Genomic DNA, 17,621 nt, shown 5'->3' on the forward strand with positions numbered 1-17,621 from the left:
GGCGAAACGCCTTGCTTGGTTTTGATACAATATTCAGCGTTATAATTACACTAATCCAAAGGCTTTCCTTACCAAGAAGAAACAGAGCCATCATTACTGGTCTAACACAGTGTAACCATTTACAGACTGTATACAGGGTATACAGCTGTGCCCCACTTCCATATTACACAGTATACTGCATGTAGTACTTAATTGCTGGAAGTTAGTATGCAAAGAAATCAATGATTTTGCAGTTTTGCAGACTGGATTGACACTTTCTGTCTGAGCTGTGGGCGGCTCCTCTTTTTACACTAGCCATTACATCATGGAAGAACAGTGCACAGTACATCAGCAGGATGCTCACAAATCAAGACTTTTAAATATGCTTTCCACTTTTCTAGTGTGAACACACTACAACCTCCAAACCTGCCGTATTAGTAGAGTAATAGTAAGGGAAAGGAATGCAGTACAGTCGTAGTGTATAATAGTAGAGGTTGGACACAATAACAGGAACATAATGCGATCCATTACAACTCTAATGAGTTGAATTAACAGTTGTGTGAAATTGCGACCAGCATTTTAAAAGATAAGAGTTATTCCAAGCCATTTTATCACCTCCGCCAAGGAGGTTATGTTTTGTTTGTTCACTGGACAGTTTGCCAGCAGGATTACGAAAGAACTACCGGCCCAATTTTCATGAAACTCGGTGGAAGGGTGTAGCATGGGCCGACGAAGAATCCTTAAAGTTTTGGAGTGGATCTGAATTACGTTTGTTAACACTGTTAGATAAATCCAGCAGATGGTAGTAAAGTTCAACAGTGACAAAATATCACCAATTCTAGAAATATGATGAGTCCATATCACAATACACATTCATGGGTATCAGTAATCCTCTGTGGAGTCATTAAGGAGCACTCTGGGACAGCATTTTCATTGGATAAACGGTACAACTGTGACATCACCTCAACTGCAACACCGCTAAGGAATAGCGGTGGAAATGTAAATACACACATATCATGCGACTAACTGTACTCTGTACTGTTTGCTATGAACTCCAGCAGAGACGTTAAGGAAAAATGTTTGAACTTTACGCTCCATGAGATCGAATAATTGACCATGAAGTTTGCGTTTGCAGATTTGCATACCACAGAAGAGTGGACCACTGGCCTGTTATTCTGTCCGCCAAATAATGTTTGGCTGATGGAAATTCTAAATGTGAAAAAACCAGCGGGAGCGCCTCGCCTCGCTGGCACTGAGACAAGTGGGACACTCAAAATGAGCATAATCTCAACCCACACGTCCGTTTCCCCGTAGCATATGAATTTCTACCAATGTATGTCAAAGCAATTATGACTAAAGACAACTCTTTGATCCGACGTTGAGAATTTCTGTCTCCCAGCGAGCTGTTCTTTTTATTTTAATGCCATCCTGTGAAAAGCACGTATGTCTGAAGTCTAAAGGAATCAAATAATAAAATACGTACCTGTGATGATCTCAAAAACGCATCATCACATTGCTTAAAACAAGGCTGTTTGTCTGACTTCAAAGGACAGTGAGACCTGAAACTATAAAACTCTGCATGTCCTCTGTCAGAGAGCTCATTCCCAGCCACACTGAGGGGTCATGGGTAATCTGGGTTTCTTTCAGGGATAATACAGGTTTTTTCTGGTTGGACTCACATTGGCCTTGACCACCTGATCATATGTCAGTCATTTATTCTGTGTAGCCAGCCAGTAAAGCATCGCCCTTGACAATCTGTTGAACCGGCAGCGGCTCAGGGGCACTATTGGTGCGTCATAAATAATTGCTGTTCACTTGTTCAGACAACGTTAATGATTTTATTTTCCCACAAAGCTAAATGACTCTGAGGGCTGGCTTTAATGGTGCAGAAGTGATTTGTGGTCGTGTGTGTCTGTATCTGCCAGTGTTTCTCTGTTTGTTGCCTTAATGAGGCTTACTCACAGTTGCCAGGTAAAGTAAACACATTCATTTCAACGCCGCCTCGTGTTGTTTTAACTGTTCCTCCACTGACAGCCGCAGATAAACTGAGCCTGGACTTTGAGTTGCAAATACTGCACTGAGAGGGCGTGAGAGCAAACTAAAGGGGGGCTGTTTCAACATATGTTATTACCCTTTCACAATTCTCCATCCTGACAATCACCACTGTAATCAATGTGTTCATTCTAAGAAGAAATTATATTCAAGACACTGTTTTACCCTGTCAGTCGTTATCACCTGAACTCGTTCAGCCATAATCCCAGATGACAGACAAAACTCTTAACTGAGGCGCTACTACTTAGATCAAATGTACATCATTTCTAACCTCCTGTTGAATTAAATATGCTGTGAGCCTCAAGAAGACAGTTTTACTGATGTATGTTTGAAATGTCAGCTTAAACTTGGGGCTGAGGGGCTGAATTCACTCCTGACTGACAACTAAAGACACCCATGTATACACTCACACACAGGCGTGTATGTGCACTCACTGGAGTTGGCCACAGAGCTCCAACAGAAGGACGTAGCCTCGCAGAGTGGAGCGCTACATTACCTGACCTGCATGTAAAGCAGGCTGCACTCACACCACCCCTCCTCCACCTCTCTCTTTCTCATGTCGTCATCCTCTCTGCACCCCCGCCCCCCCATCTCAATCATTCTTACTCTTTCCCCCTCGATCCGCCTCCGGTCTTGTTTGGTGTCTTGATGTTACCGCAGCCTCTCTCACTTTCTCTCTCGGATTTAAAAACATCTGCACAGCAAATGAACGCTCACCCAAACACACGCACAAAAGGCTCTGTGTGCAGTTTCCAGTATCGTCCACTCAGCCTTCGTCTAGCCTGGGCTCCTGCCTGCTGAGCATATGCACACCGTCACCACAACAACCACAACAAACACAACAGGCGTGGAATCTAATCCCAGCTGGCACATCCTCATCCCACACACACACACCTCTCTACAACAGCCTCCGGCTTCCAGTTTCAAGCTTCCAGTCCCATCTCACCTGCAGTGCACCTGTGCCTGTCCACCACTCCAGTCATCCCAGGCTGTCCGTCAGGTGCAGCGAATCCTCATCGCATTTTTGCCCGTCTCTCCCTCCCTCTGCTTTTCTAACCCTCCCTCCTTTACTCAATCTCCCTCTCTCTCCCCCTCTCTCTCTCTGTCTCGCTCTCCAGTAGCACATGCGGCGGAAACTCTTTATTTAATTCATTACAACACCAGCCGATTAACTCTTTCGCAGATGGGTGGCTGGCTCCTGCTGGTGCTGGCTAATTGAGCAGTGGGCTGCTTGACTGGCTGCTGCGCTCCTCTTCAGCTCCTCCCCACCCCCCTCCCTCCTTGGTCGCTGTCCATGCGCTGCACATCCACGAGACGACAAGGATTCCTGGGCTCTGCTGCTTCCTCTCCCATGCGGTGAAAATGCCCTGTCACTTCAGGATCTGTCCACTCTCCTGGCTCCTGCTTCAAATCTTTTTTCTGCCTTCCACTCGTTGCTGTCTCCTCTCTGTCTTCATTATTGTACAATTCCTCCTTCTCTACACAACCTGACCTTTGCAATGCGATATCCCTTCTTGCCATTTATGGGAGAGGTTGCCAAGGCAACTATGGACTCCACCTGTCTTTCACCCGCCCACCCTCGCTCATTCGCTCTCTCTCTCTCTCTCCCTTTCATTTTCTCCCCTCTCCCCTTTTGTGAATCTGTCACGTCATTACACTGAATTTACCCCTTTTTTCACACACACACACACACACACACACACACACACACACACACACACACACACCTACAGCAGCGTTGCTCACAGTGTGTGTGTACAGTACAGTATATGCATGTGTGATCGAGGGAAAGCTACAGAGGCGGTGAAACTGGCCAAAGTATTAACATTTCCAGAGGGAGAAGATCTGATAAAATGAGCAAAACAAGAACATCATCCCCCTGGTGTTCAGAGATCTGCATTAGCATGTGTGCAGTCAATACGTATGTGTGTCTCTTCCTCCTCAACAGCGCCAGTCTTGCCCCTCTTTCTAAAGTTCTGCAGGTTCTAGCAGCGGAGAAACAAAGAAAAGCTTGGCCATGACAAACCTCTAATGACACAGATACAAAGAACACCTGACAGCCTCGCCTTCCAGTACTTATTTCTCTCCCTCAATTATTTCAATGAGCACAATGTGTAGCATTGTGCTGCTTTCACTCTGGATGTTAGCTGACAGGAGTTTTTTGTTGCCTGACGGTACATGTGACACCAGCCAGACTTTTAAGTGACACGTGATGGGCTTTTCTGTCATCATGTTAACATTACTGACCTTGATTACCAAAGGAATCATGTATGGAGCACAAAAGGAAGCGTCACACATGTATCCAAATGGCAGAAAAGTGATAAAACAAACAAATTAAATGTATTATTAGTAGTGCAAATCAGCATTGATTTGACAACGACACTGGGCTGATATATTATCAGACAATTCTACTTATAATCCTCATGAGGAGAACTACGTACCTGTTCTCGTGCAGACCGCTCTGATGTACCCCTCATGCTGGCGTGGGAGGGTGAGGGCGATGGCGGGTTGTGGTGCGGGCTGTGGTGCGGATGCTGCAGCTGCTGCTGCTGCTGATACTTGCTCTTCAGGTGATCCATGAAGGCGTCCCGCTTGCGTTCCATGTCAGCCTTATGCAGGTTGGTCAGGGCCTCCAGGCTCTGGGCGGCGCTGACGGTGTGGCGGTGCTCTGATGTATGCACCAGGCCCACATTGGAGAAGCGCCGAGCGCTGTTCCCCAGCGTCCGGTACTCCCGCGGATACTCCAAGTCATCTGTGGAGATCATGTGACTGCCACCACGCTCGGGATCTGAGGGACGAGGACAGAAGAAAGGAAGGGAGGATGAAGGAAAAGAAGAAGGAAGGGGTGGAAAGTGTGCAGGAAAGAGGTGAATCACCACCCACACAAACATGCAGAGAGTTCAGGGTGGAGACGTACATACACGCAGAGCAAGCGCACACAGGTGGAAACAAATGGAGCAGAGAGGAGGAGAGTGGAAAAAATAAGGCACAGAGGACGAGAGAGAGAGAGAGAGAGAGAGAGAGAGAGAGAGAGAAATGGGATGGGATGTTAGACTATTTGCCACCAGGACAGAGCGGTTCCCTGCAGAATTATTGATTTCAAGTTCTGAAGGGAAGAAAAATGAGAAAAGTAAAATGCTTCTACAATAGATCAAAGGCAGAGGCTCAAACTGAATTTGTTTTGCTGGATATTCCATTGTGATATGCTTGCTTGTCATCTTAAGTAGTCTGCATTGTTTTCTTCGGAAACACAGAACAACAAAATACTGAAAACTGAAGTGACTGAAAGTCAGATGGGAACACGGAGGAACATTTCTTTCATAACTGCCCTTGTTCTTGCTCTTTCTCACCAACTCCCGTCCATCTCTCTGAACTTTTCCTGCATCCCTTGACACCCACTGACACTTTCTCTACATATTCTCACTGTCTCTTGTCTGGAGGTTACTCGTTCTGGTGTCCGTTTCTAAGGAGGCGCGTCACTCTTGACAGCCCCTGGCCTTTTATCAGAGCTGTAACTGACAGACACCACAGCCCAAGGTGGAAGGCACACAGGAAGGGAAGGAAGACAGCCGGGGGGAGACGGTATGGTTACACAAAAAAAAATGAGAGTGGAAAAACAAATGAACTTAAAGCGTGATTAAAGAGCAGGGAGCCATTTGCCCGGTGAGTTACCTTGCTTAGGAAAACAGGCCCCGGCGTTGGCTAGAAGAGAAACATGCCAAGGGTTAATTTGTGTGTTTGTGCACAGGTGTGCAAGCAAACACACCAGAACACGTCAGATGACCGTCAGAAAAGAGCTATTGTGGAGAGGATAGCTCTTTCTCTGCATTACAATTACTTAATGCATTATATATGCATTATTATGTATTCATAAGGGTTAACACATGGGAAAATGGTTTTCTATGAATACTAATAGTGTCTTACAATAAACCGCAGAATGGTAAATGAATATTGTATATCATGCACACAGAAATAATTCATAGATAATGTTTGTTAAAATCACAAGACATTTACTCATTTTTGACCACATAGAAAATTAACTCTGAGAGAGAAATAATCAATTCAGATATGGATAATAATAATAAAAAAAAAAACTAAACTAACAGCATAGAAAGTGCTGAGGCTTAATAGGTCTGAATGAAGTGGACCATCTGTACATTAAAGGCTCATCAGCAGCATTAGGGCGAGCTGAGCGAGCAAGCAGCAGAGGGAGGCTCCTCGGGGCAGGAGCAACAAATGGACTGTTAATGAACGCGGAGGAAGACAAGAGGAAGTTGGCCAGATGGAGGCCCAGCAGAGCTGTAACGCTCTCCAGTGGACAAACCTTAACACAGAGGAAGCCTGTTAAGGGCAGAAGGTCCACGATCATTTAAACGCAGCGGCAATCAAACTGCGCGCTCATTGCAAACCCATTTCTCACTCTATTCATTTTCTGAGAGATATCACACTCAAGTGTGATCTGCTGTTTCAACACCATGCCCTTACATCCAACACATTATGAAGTGCTGATAAACTGAGCAGGGGTGAACTGAAATGGACTGACCTCCTGGCTAATAGCATTAGCATTGAGCTCTCTGTCGCGCACCAAGGCCACCGGCCATTTTCATCTGGCCCCCTCACAGCCTCCCAGATCTCTGCTTTACACTTCATTAGGCTGGAGCTTATTGTGCATCAGCTAACAAGGACCTGACTCAAGGGCCCCATTACAATGGCTGGCAAAGCCGAACATATGTACTATGGCTTATTATTGTGAGAGAGCATCCAGAACGACAGTGAAAAGCTGAGTTGGCTATGCGGCCTAAAGCTGCAAAGAGAATGAAAAAAACAATATCAGTAACATTTATAGGTGTCAGTGTAAGAAAGTTTAAGTCCCAACAGCAGTTAAAATACTAAACAAGTTAATGGCTTCCAAACACCTGCCAAAAAAATGAACTCCATGCTATTCTTTGTACCAATGGTTTGGAAAAAAGCCCAAAAACTTCCCAAACCGCAGTTTGTGGATCCAGATCCAGTGCAGGGTATACAAAGCTCTCATCTTGAACACAGCAGGAGTAAAAGTTGTGTGGGTTGGAGAGTAAGAATAGAAAATGGGAACAGGTTATTCATCTTCACCTTCGTCATTCACAGTCAATATATTTCCACATAAGCTGCCAGACAATAACCCTGACAGCCAAAACAATCTGTGCAAGCCCACGCAATGCCAGCATCATTTAAACCTACATAAAAGAGCCTTGATGGGTGGGTTTCTGGTAAACGCTTTATCACAAGAATGCAATGTGTCTGTCAGCAAGTCTGGGTCTGCTGCAGACCAAATTGCAACTGCAAAGACACCGAGCCTCCAGGAAAAGGTGCAGCATGTTGGTCAACGAAATAATAGAAGACCTGAATGACAAGGGGAGTCCGTAATCACGGCTGATAAAATCTGTGAGCCCAGCCAATGAGGCCTGGGCTGCACTGCTCAGATAGGGAGCACAGTCAAGAGCATTAACCTGCCTAAATAAAAAGAGCCCGCTGCAGTGGGCAATGAGAGATAAGACAAGGCAAACAGGCAAGGAGAAATCACCTGCGCAGAGAAAAAGATACTGCAAGGCAAAACAAAAAAGTGCTTTTAGCAGCCAATACAGCCTGATGAAGCAGTTCAACTCCATTTGTGGATTTATGCAAAAAAGATTAAGCCTCAAACATCCTTCCACAAGAGCAGGTTGGTCCACAGATTGAAGATGATTTTACTTTTTCATATATTGTAATTAACGCCATTTTCCCCTGACAGTTAATGGAGATCTGTCCTGCATTTCCCTGAGCCACATTCTCAACTTTTCACTTGTTGAGTCAACCGTCTCCACCGCCTTCACTAGGTTATTTATATATGTAGGGAAACTCAATCCGTGACATGGGGTATTTGCCAAACCACCCACAACAGCCATCAACACATACATAATATTAAATTTCACTTTTTTTTTTCCACTCTTCAGTCACCTGCTGAACCAGACTTTCAACTCAGGAAGGGAAGTTGCTGCTCATCATGTGCATGGACATATGGAACGGAGAATCAGCAGGTCAGAGGGAAAAGTGGATTGGGTGTGCTTTGATGGACTTGGAAGAGGCAGGCGCTGTAGCTTTATATTTTGGGCATGTTAAACAAGTGGGTCAGAGGGAGTGGAGGGGGTAAGAGAGGCATCACAGAAGGGAAAGAAAGCTGCAGACTGCACATATGCAAACAGAGCTGTGGATTCTTTAACAGCTAAATCAAAATTCACAGGAACTTCAAACACTTTGTCACACATACAGCTACAGCTTGAGGTTACATGAGTCACCCCAGTATTAATGCTATACTGGACGTGCATGTAAATGTTGTTTAGGAGGCAAATATGCATGTACTTTCTGCTGTGAAAAAAGTGGGAAATGCATTTAATGTGTATTATGGCTGCAATTAATCATCATTTACATTATCGACTAATCTTCAGATAATTAAGTCTTATTTATCAACATTATTTATTTGGTTTATTTGGTCCAAGATGTTGTCTTCTTCTTCTTCTTATTCAACCAATAGTCCAAAACAAAAAGTGACTCAATGTTTCAACTCTAACATCTATAAAAACTTAAAAAAGGTCTGTTAAAGCAGTTTCTCAGACACCAAACAGATTGTTATCGAGGGCTTTGTGGCTGCAAAATTAATTACTTATGTGTTTCATTTAAAATGTAGCTCTCTGAATAGTGACTGTCTCACCTCTGTGGCACATACAAGGTCTTCTCTAGCTGTGATTTGAATAGTCTCGACAGTATACTGTTCGACGTCGAGGAAAAGAAGCAGCGTGGCTGCATAAATAACTAAGAAGGTAATACATTGAAAAACATAACAGCAGCTTAAAGAAGTACCTCAAACAGAACTTTCTGTCTAGACCATCATGTCGAGACAGCTGTGAGGACAACTAATTATCAATCAATAATGTTTAGTAATGCCATTACTGTTTTTTTTTGTTTTTGTTTTTATGTAATTTACTGTGATCTGTGTCTCACAGCTCTTGTAGAGATGTTCTCATCACTCTTTAAATTAATGTAGCAACATCTGACATGAATAAAATACATGTATTTATTTATTCATATAGAGGGGAAATATGGTGCCTACTGCCTTTAACCCCTGTGTGGTTCTGTTGCTGATTTTGTACCCAATCATCTTATCTGAGCATATATTTTCATTACTTTTCTTTTGTCTGTTAGCTCATTTCTATCAGATCACCCCACAATGGCCTTTAATGTTTCACTGTTAAGCACAATTAAACCAAGCCTTCAATCATCTATCCTTCCAGTCATCTCTCTGTGCTGTCATATTTATAGTTTCTCCTCTGCAAAGGGATTATTCTTGTGATTACTCTTTTATTCTTCCATGTTGAGTCGTGTTATTAAATGGAGCCAGGTCTTTTTTTAAAGTTCCTCTGATAGTGCAGTGTCCTCCGTGGAAGGTCTGTCGTTATGCAGATGGTTTGGGAAGGCAAGGCGAGCTCTTCCCTCTGATACACAGCCTAATTTACTGCAAGCGTGGCAGGGCTCATTGTGGGATGCCGGCTGTGACAGCACAGGGCGGATAGACCGGCTGAATAATAACCAGCAAAGAAGGATGGAAGAGGTAAAATCGAGTCGAAGCAGGTGAAAACAGCAAATTCGGCACCAGGCTATTAAGGCTACAGGCAACAGGAAATAAGCCAATCAGCAATGCCTGCAGCTGTTGGCAATTGTAAGTCTGTACGCTCCAGTGGGAACAGTTAAGACAAATAACTAGAAGGAGAAAGGGGTGTGGCTGGATTAAATAACACCGAGTGGAAAAACAACCAATCAGGCCTCTAAAAAGCCTGCAGGTCACCACTCAAGAACCAACTGGGGGGCTGCAGTTCCGCATGTATTAAACTTTAAAATGATAGCTAAGGGCCATATTACCTGCAGCCATGAGGACAGTTAGAAAGCCTGTAAGGTTAACACACTGACAGCATCTCATGTGCAGGCTATCTATGATGTCCCTGCTATATAATTACCAATCCTGCAAAAGGAACAAGTCACTGGCAAGTGACTCTCTTCGTATTCACCGCAAGCCGTTGAACAACCCTTGAAATGTGCTACCTCAGATGTATTAAGGCAGACATTTGGATTTCAATGAATAGCCAGCAAAAAAGTGACTGAACTTGAAAAAGGAACTTTTGTTTCTATCTCTATTATCTCGCTCTTTCAGCGTTCTCACTGGTTATGCGTGCTCTTCACTTAAAACGATGAGACTCCGGGTATAAAGACACATAACCCAGCGGGCATGTGCACTTCCCTTTTTTCTCTCCATTAAGGCAATCTCTGAAAGCTCCGAGGCAGTGCTGTGTGAGGAGCGGAGACTTAAAAGGGGTGAAATTGACGGCTGGGCAGCGAGAGCAAGCCATCAGAAGAAGGTCAGCCTGAATGTCTGTACTGCTGGACGGAGGAACAGGCCGAGACAATCAGAAGGCTCCAGGCTGCCTTGTGTAAAACTGACACAGACAACTGCAATCTGTTGCCCTGCACACGGTGATGGGAACGCCCTTTTGATCATTAAAAATGTACAACAAGACGTGACGCGCCCATCTTTTCACCTATTGCTCTCCTCTGTCTATCCATCATCTGCCTCTCACCCACCAACCCTCCCACCTCCAAACCGAGCTTCCCTGAGCAGCGCTGGGGAATACTGTGAAGGCAGCCAAGTTAAAATTGCAGCAGTAATACGGATCCAGCAAAGCACCTGTTAATACACAATGGCACGCACTCAGACAATTAGAGCGTGCTACGGCTCCACTGCAACATCTCTGGGGCCCTCTGTAGCTGAAAACAACAAGTGTGTGTGCACTCAACTGGAGGATAAATGCAAGAGATGATATATAAATGTGACGAACAGGGAGAAAGAGAAGGGGAGGTACGGGTGGAGGTAGCAGGCATAATGCACCTCTGTCTCGCTTGTCATCCTAGTAAAAGCTGCCTGTCTTTTTCTGGAATAACAGCAGGCTAGCAGCAGGTGAAAGAGCCTCTTAATTACAGCCTGTTCTCGAACCAAGGTAGTCAGCACACGACCACCACCACCACTGGGTGTGAGGAAGAAGACGCTCCAGCCACACCTCATTAGATCAGTGCTGCTCAGTTTACCTCACTGGGGAGGCTGATGCTACCCTCAATAAGATGCTAGATGGAGACAGGCAGAAGTAATAGAGTTTAAGAGATGGTAGAGTGAAAATAAGATGTTTGGAGAGCGCGGAGACTCCATGCCTGCCTGTATACAGAGAACCTTCACCTCCTCTGAGAGTGGTGCCTGGACCTCTGACCTGCAGGGAGCAACACTGACTGGTAGTCACACGCGGAAGATGCCTCAGTCAAAGACCTAAACAGCACTGCATGGAGAGGGAAGCAGTGCAGCACGAATCAACCTTCAGCTGTTTTCCTCATTAAAACACAACACCAGTGTTTTTACATTATTGACAACAAAGCACACACACATACTACAGTCACTGTTGTTATTTCAAGTAATTTCATCATGTAATAAAAATCAATATGCAGTTATACAGTGTTGTATAGATTGATTTGAAGTCTGCACCCGAAAAAAATGACCAAACTTTGGCATTATGATGAATTGCTGATCTAAAGTAGGTTCTCAAAACAACACACACGACACAGAACTTGGTCCATAGTTGCTTATATTACAGCCCATAAACACAGGTGGGGGTGTCAGACACTGAGTATGAATGGTGGAGACAGCGGACTCCCGGCCTGAGTCACCATAACATCACGACAAGGCTGCTGCTGACAATACAACCACATACCGGACAATGTAATAAGCCTGGCGCGCTGCCATATATATGTAAATATCGACCATAAACAAACACACACAGAGAAAATTACGCACACACACAAAGCAGATTGAAGATAGTGTAGAAATGTGCAGACCTGTCAAATATTTCCTGAACTACTTGCATATGTACATGCTAAATGACCATCCATTATTATTACTGTTATGTGATACCTTATTGATCAGTGCTGGGAATGTTTCTTCCTGCCCTCGTGGAGATCAGAGTACAGTGCCAGCTACAGAACAGTCTCTAGAGATGTTAAGTTATTCAGCACTGACAGGGCTGGAACAAAGGCTCAAATGCAGGTCCTCAAATGTATGCTTCTGTCCTTTTGTGTGCAGTATTACTGTAACCACAGCGGACCTCCTGTATGCAGAGTGAAATGCAGCAAGGCCGAAGAACAGCAGCAGGAGGACAACAAGACTGCTTTGACAGATGGGATGCTGCATTTATTTATTTCATCCTCTGTTACTTTACAATCTACAAGCACCACTTTAAACCCAAAGTGGACTTGTTGCCTTTTCATACACCCCCCAAAACACTCACAGTGGAACACACGGAAACAACACGTGTCTATCTGTACATGTTAAATTCATCCTGCAGCTGTCAGAGATGGAGGTACTGCTTCCATATGAGAGCAGCGGCCGGAGCGCTTTCAAGTTAATCTCAATGGATTCAGCAGAGCAGCACGATGCAGCGCACTGCTGAGCCAGTGATGAAAGCAGCAACAAAACAAAGCATAAAAGACCGATTTTGCAGTTGGGATACGCCGTCACCTGTGGTACCATCCAATTGTTTTTTCTTGTCCTACAAGAAGTACACAGTGAACTCTGACAACCATGGACTGTGCTTTATAAATACAGACTTTATTTAGACATTTCTCACGATTTGAAATAATTGTTTTAATCATTAATGCTGTATTTCGAACTGTTGTCAGGAGTTTTTCCCCATTGCTACATTTGCTATTCAGAAGAGCTTAACAGTCCCTTTCTCAAGCATAAAAAAACACTAATTTAGCATGCCCAAACAAAACACAAAACAGCCAACAAGCAGCTGTTTATTATAATGAAATAATTACCGCAGGTGAGAAAACAAGTTAATGTGGCAACAGAAAAAGAGACTTCAGGAGAAAGAGAGGGGATGGAGGCAGAAGGAGGATGAAAAAGCCAGACTTTCCTGAGGGGCTGACTGTGACTGTTTATCATGCAAACAGGCCAGTTCTGGTTGAGGCAGGTGGATGAAAACACTTGTCCAATCAGAATCTGCCAGCTGTTCTCTTATCTCGCTCACACATCAGAACAGACATGAACCAAAGGCAAAGCACTGACACTTGAAAGGAAAGGTACACACACTAAAGACACTCGAACTACTGTTGTGCACCACCTCGCCTGACAGACAGGGGGAGCCACAGTCGATTAAAAAAAAAGTGGGCAGAAAGACACTCAGGCGGAGGTCACCAGTAATAGAGATACTCCTGTTATGACTGCAAAGGACGCCATACTGACTCGCTCAAGTCCAGTAGGTCATTATTAGTCCCACAGGGTCTATAATGTTAACAACAAAACACATGCTAACTTACACACACATGCACACACAGACACCCAGATGAACGTAGGAGCATAAAATTCTGCAAAGCAGCCGCTAACTGAAATACGACTGACGGGGTGAAATTTGGTCGAGCCGCTTAAGCAGAAAAGAGAAATCTTAGGACATAAATGGGAGATTTAAGAAGCCTTCTCTATCTGAGCTGATACACTGAGGGTCTGCATATTCATGAGATGAGCAGGGTTATTATGAAGGCGGGGGCAACGGCGGAGGAAGAAGGCAGTGAGGGAGCTATAAATCTTCTCACAATGGTGTTTCTGCCTTGTGTGTACAGTATGACTGTGTGCAGAATCTTGCTTGAAATGCATACTATATTGGTGGTGTAAAAATGACATCAAAAGTCATTAAAATTAATACTTACAGCGCCTGTAATCTATGTTTTTTAACGGCAATGAATCAAAAACTACATATAATGTGAAACGGGTAGCTTGCAGTGAGGAACCAATTGAGAATTATAACCCAGCGAATGCTAATTTTTCTCCCTGTCTCCGCAATGTGAAAAATCGGCAATTGTTCGATTACACATTAGGCATTTGTAGCAATTCTCCACACAAGAGATGTGGACTCGGACGCAAGACAAAGAGGCAGAGCAGTTGAGAGCAATCAATCATTGACTTGTTAAGAGTTCAAAGCAGAGTTTGGCAACAGGTAATCAGTCAGCAGGCAACAGCAGGAAGCGAGGTGGAGTGCTAAGACTGGGTAGAGCATGAGACAATCTGGCAAACACCTGGGAAAAGAGGACTGGTATATATGCAGGGGAGATAATGAGGAAATGAGACTGGCGTGCTGATGGGTGAGGGGATCAGGCGGCTGAGACCGGCGGAACCCAACTGGGCAGGTGGGAAATGGTAACAATCTGAAATGACTGGAGGAGAAAAAGAGCAAAAATGTGCAAAAAGACTAAGCAGAAACATTCAAACTCCATAAGGACATGCGAGGGTCGTGTGTCTGTCAGCATGTTCTTCTAGTAGCACTATGACGCCATGTTTTTCTAAGCAGGTCCCTGTTTTGCATACACGTCGAAGCCAGTGGTTTCACATTATTCTTCCGCTCTGCAGCACAGGTGGCAGTAAGGCACCGAGGTCAAGAAGAGAAGGCAGGGAGGAAAAGGACTGCTCGCAAATGAACATGGATGGGAACAATGCCAATGCAAAATGTTCAAGAAAATGTTTTATGAGGAAGGAAATAGACAGCTACGTGTTTGTTAGACCCTGAGGATACACACAATGTGGTCTGGTGAGTAAAACTAAATGTTGGCTACAGAAACAGTCCACGGGCACTTTTAGGTCAAAGCAAACACACCTTGGTAGTAATATCGCCCACCAGCTAAATCAAGACCAATCACAGTTATTGTTTACGAATGTAATAAACTGTAACTTCAAGAGCTCAATAATCGGCCTGCTTGTGACTGCTTTCACAGAGCCTGCACACCGCACACTGTCTGCTGTCTGTTTTATTAATGTATCTGCCGGTCCCTGTTACTTTCTGTCATTTCATTAATCTGTTAATGTTGCTGCTGCTCAGCAAACGTGGTCTGTATACACATAAAAAAATACAGTTTAAACACTGATAGAGTCAAAATATTACATTTCCTTTCAAAATGTAATGAAACAACAGAACAAAGAACAAAAAAATCATTATAAAAGGGAATGCCTGAGCAAAGCACAAAGTCTTAGAAATATATTTCTGTGCAGTGAGACAGTATTTCTTGTTACTGTACATCACCCACTGCAGGTTCGTTAAGGCGGCTCTGGACAGGTCAGAACCTCTTACTGTTTCCTGCCTCTAGAGGCCAACAAACTGACAGCATCCGGCTGATTATACAACAATATTTTGCGGGAATGTTGCAAAGACTGTCGGTGGGAAACCAAAGTGTCAAAACTTCCAGACTGCATGTGCACAAATGAGAGCTAGGATGGCTTTTTTTTAAAGGTACAGCAGGAACCAACTTTCAAGTTCAAAATCTCTTAAAATGCTCCTCTGGGCAAAACCAGCAAGTACACAATGAGAGGTGGGAAATAAAGAGACATAACGTGAAAACACGGGATTGAAGCGTTAAGTATTTTTCTTCTTGTGGGGGAAAATCAGCTTATTTTGCTGTGACGACCAGACAGTGTGGATAATAGATGAAGTGCATTTCTGGAGTATGAAGAGTTGTTAAAGACAAAACAGCTGTTTAGATCCACTTTTTATTTCATTACAGATAAAACATCCCATCCAATAACAACTGTGGGCGTGTCCGATCAGCGGGACCAGACAATGATCTTAATGTGAGGCTGACACTCGACCAACACTAAAGACCTGACACACTTTGGACTATTATTTACTTGTTTGTTTATTTACTATTGAATTAACCCCTATTAACTGGCAGGTTCCAGAGCCAAAGAGACAAACACAGCACTCCATTACAAATGCAAGGTAATTGCAAATGTCATCTTTTTCTTTTTTTGTTCTTGTATCTAATTAAACACTAAGCATCAAAACAAGATTATTATTATTCTAATATCATTTCAGCGGAGTGAAAGCCAAAACCTGATTTGTGCTGCTCAGATTGGGAGCCTAAGGTTTTCTAATGATCGTGTAATGATGTGTAATTTGCAGTAAATCTTGTCATTGCTGCTGGTTAAATAAGGGGATCTCAGCTGCTGGTGTAGCAGCGCAGTTAAGGTTACTTCTTTTACGGGGCAGGATTACTGAGCTGGCTCTGACATGTAGTTTGTTGCCTCCACTCCCGGCAGACCTGCTGCCAAGCCTCTTGTAGTATTAGCACGCTGCCATTCTCATTCCAGACAGAGCCAACGGGCTAACCTAACAAGCGCTCTCCCACAGGAACACATCTGCTGTCAGATTAGTTAGGCTCTGGCCACGGGTTATCAATCAAAGTGGCGAATTACATTACGTACCGAAATTCATTCATCACTTACATCAGCTGATTAAATGATTTACCTGAACAGATGCGGGCAGGAGCGGTGGAGAGGTGCAGAAAAAACAAGGGAAACGTTAAAGAGAGGACACCTTCAGCTCCACGAGCCAAACAGGAGCGACCGTGGGCAGCGAAACTGTGAAAAATGAGTTTGGAGTTCATCTGCCGCTGTGACAAAAGCATTGCTGGCACAGACTTCGGCTGCATTTCACTCAGCAGCATTATCATTTAATGGGATTATAACATTTGCAAGTGCCATTGTACTTGATATGATATTAAATCGAAGCACCAGTCTGTATATTTGACTTTTAAAACAGACAAATGTGCGCTAGCTGCTTATGACAGCTTTTGGAGCTGACTAATAGGCACAGAGCGTCTTTTGGTAGTGTGTTTGCTGGCGACAGGTGTGCGGAGGTATGCAGCTCGACGCCAGGTGATTAGACCTTAAAACTGTGCGGCAACAGCTCAGACCCTTCAAACAAGGCGAGTGAAACGGGGAGAGTGGTAAAGGTTAAACTGAAGAGCACAAATTGGGATGGTACTTGGTGAAGACACGGACAATGAATGACCTTAATAGCCTCAGAACACGCCTCAACTGCTAGAAGCGAAACACAGCCCCTCGAGCAGTTGTCCTTATCTGTGCAGGGTTTTCTGACCCTGGGAAAGAAGCTGGGATCATACAATTATCTCTCTGGGCTCATACCTGGCGCAGGAGGCAGGCGCAGTAACAGAAGCGCAGCTTTTCTTCAAATAATAAGAATAACAGGAGCAATTGTTCTCTTTGGTGGGAATTACCCCGACAGCGTAATTGGAATAGTACTGCCAGAAATCAAAAGAGCAAAAGGCAAAAAATTACCAAAAGGAAACTTAAAAAGAAATAAATGGGATCAATCAAAACAGCCAGTCATTAGCCGAGGCGAGCATGACAGCCGCCGTCACTGCAGATCGGTCGCCTTGACAACAGGTCAGCTGTTTTACAAAGCTGTCTGCAGTTAGCTCGCCCCCACCCACACACACACACACACACACACTCATATGTATCTGACAAGCATGCAGTGCAAGGTTGCGCAGGCATGTTGGTGAGAGACACAGCCAGTGACAGATGTGGCACAAGCAGGGCAGCAGAGATTACAAGTTGTCGAGTCAACATGGCACAGATCTGTGTTATGATGCTGATAGTCATGTGCCACAGTACAAACTGCTCTCTGTCAGCT

At 44.2% G+C, this 17,621-nt stretch overlaps 1 protein-coding gene across 8 annotated transcripts in view; it reads right to left on the bottom strand.

The window, feature by feature from the left end:
• The window catches only part of LOC143333933 (SRC kinase signaling inhibitor 1-like), a 95,826-nt gene that overhangs the window by 35,118 nt on the left and 43,087 nt on the right, over positions 1–17,621 (bottom strand). For 6 of the 8 annotated variants that reach the window (XM_076752325.1, XM_076752330.1, XM_076752328.1 and 3 more), the window contains exons 2-3: positions 5,704–5,733; positions 4,473–4,819 (exon numbers count right to left, since the gene is read on the bottom strand). In XM_076752325.1, coding sequence (XP_076608440.1) covers positions 4,473–4,819; positions 5,704–5,733 — 377 coding nt within the window. The remainder of the gene's footprint in view (positions 1–4,472; positions 4,820–5,703; positions 5,734–17,621) is intronic. The other 2 variants (XM_076752329.1, XM_076752327.1) reach the window with 1 other exon arrangement.

This window comes from Chaetodon auriga, chromosome 16, assembly GCF_051107435.1.
Source record: "Chaetodon auriga isolate fChaAug3 chromosome 16, fChaAug3.hap1, whole genome shotgun sequence".
Taxonomy (NCBI): Eukaryota; Metazoa; Chordata; class Actinopteri; order Chaetodontiformes; family Chaetodontidae; genus Chaetodon; species Chaetodon auriga.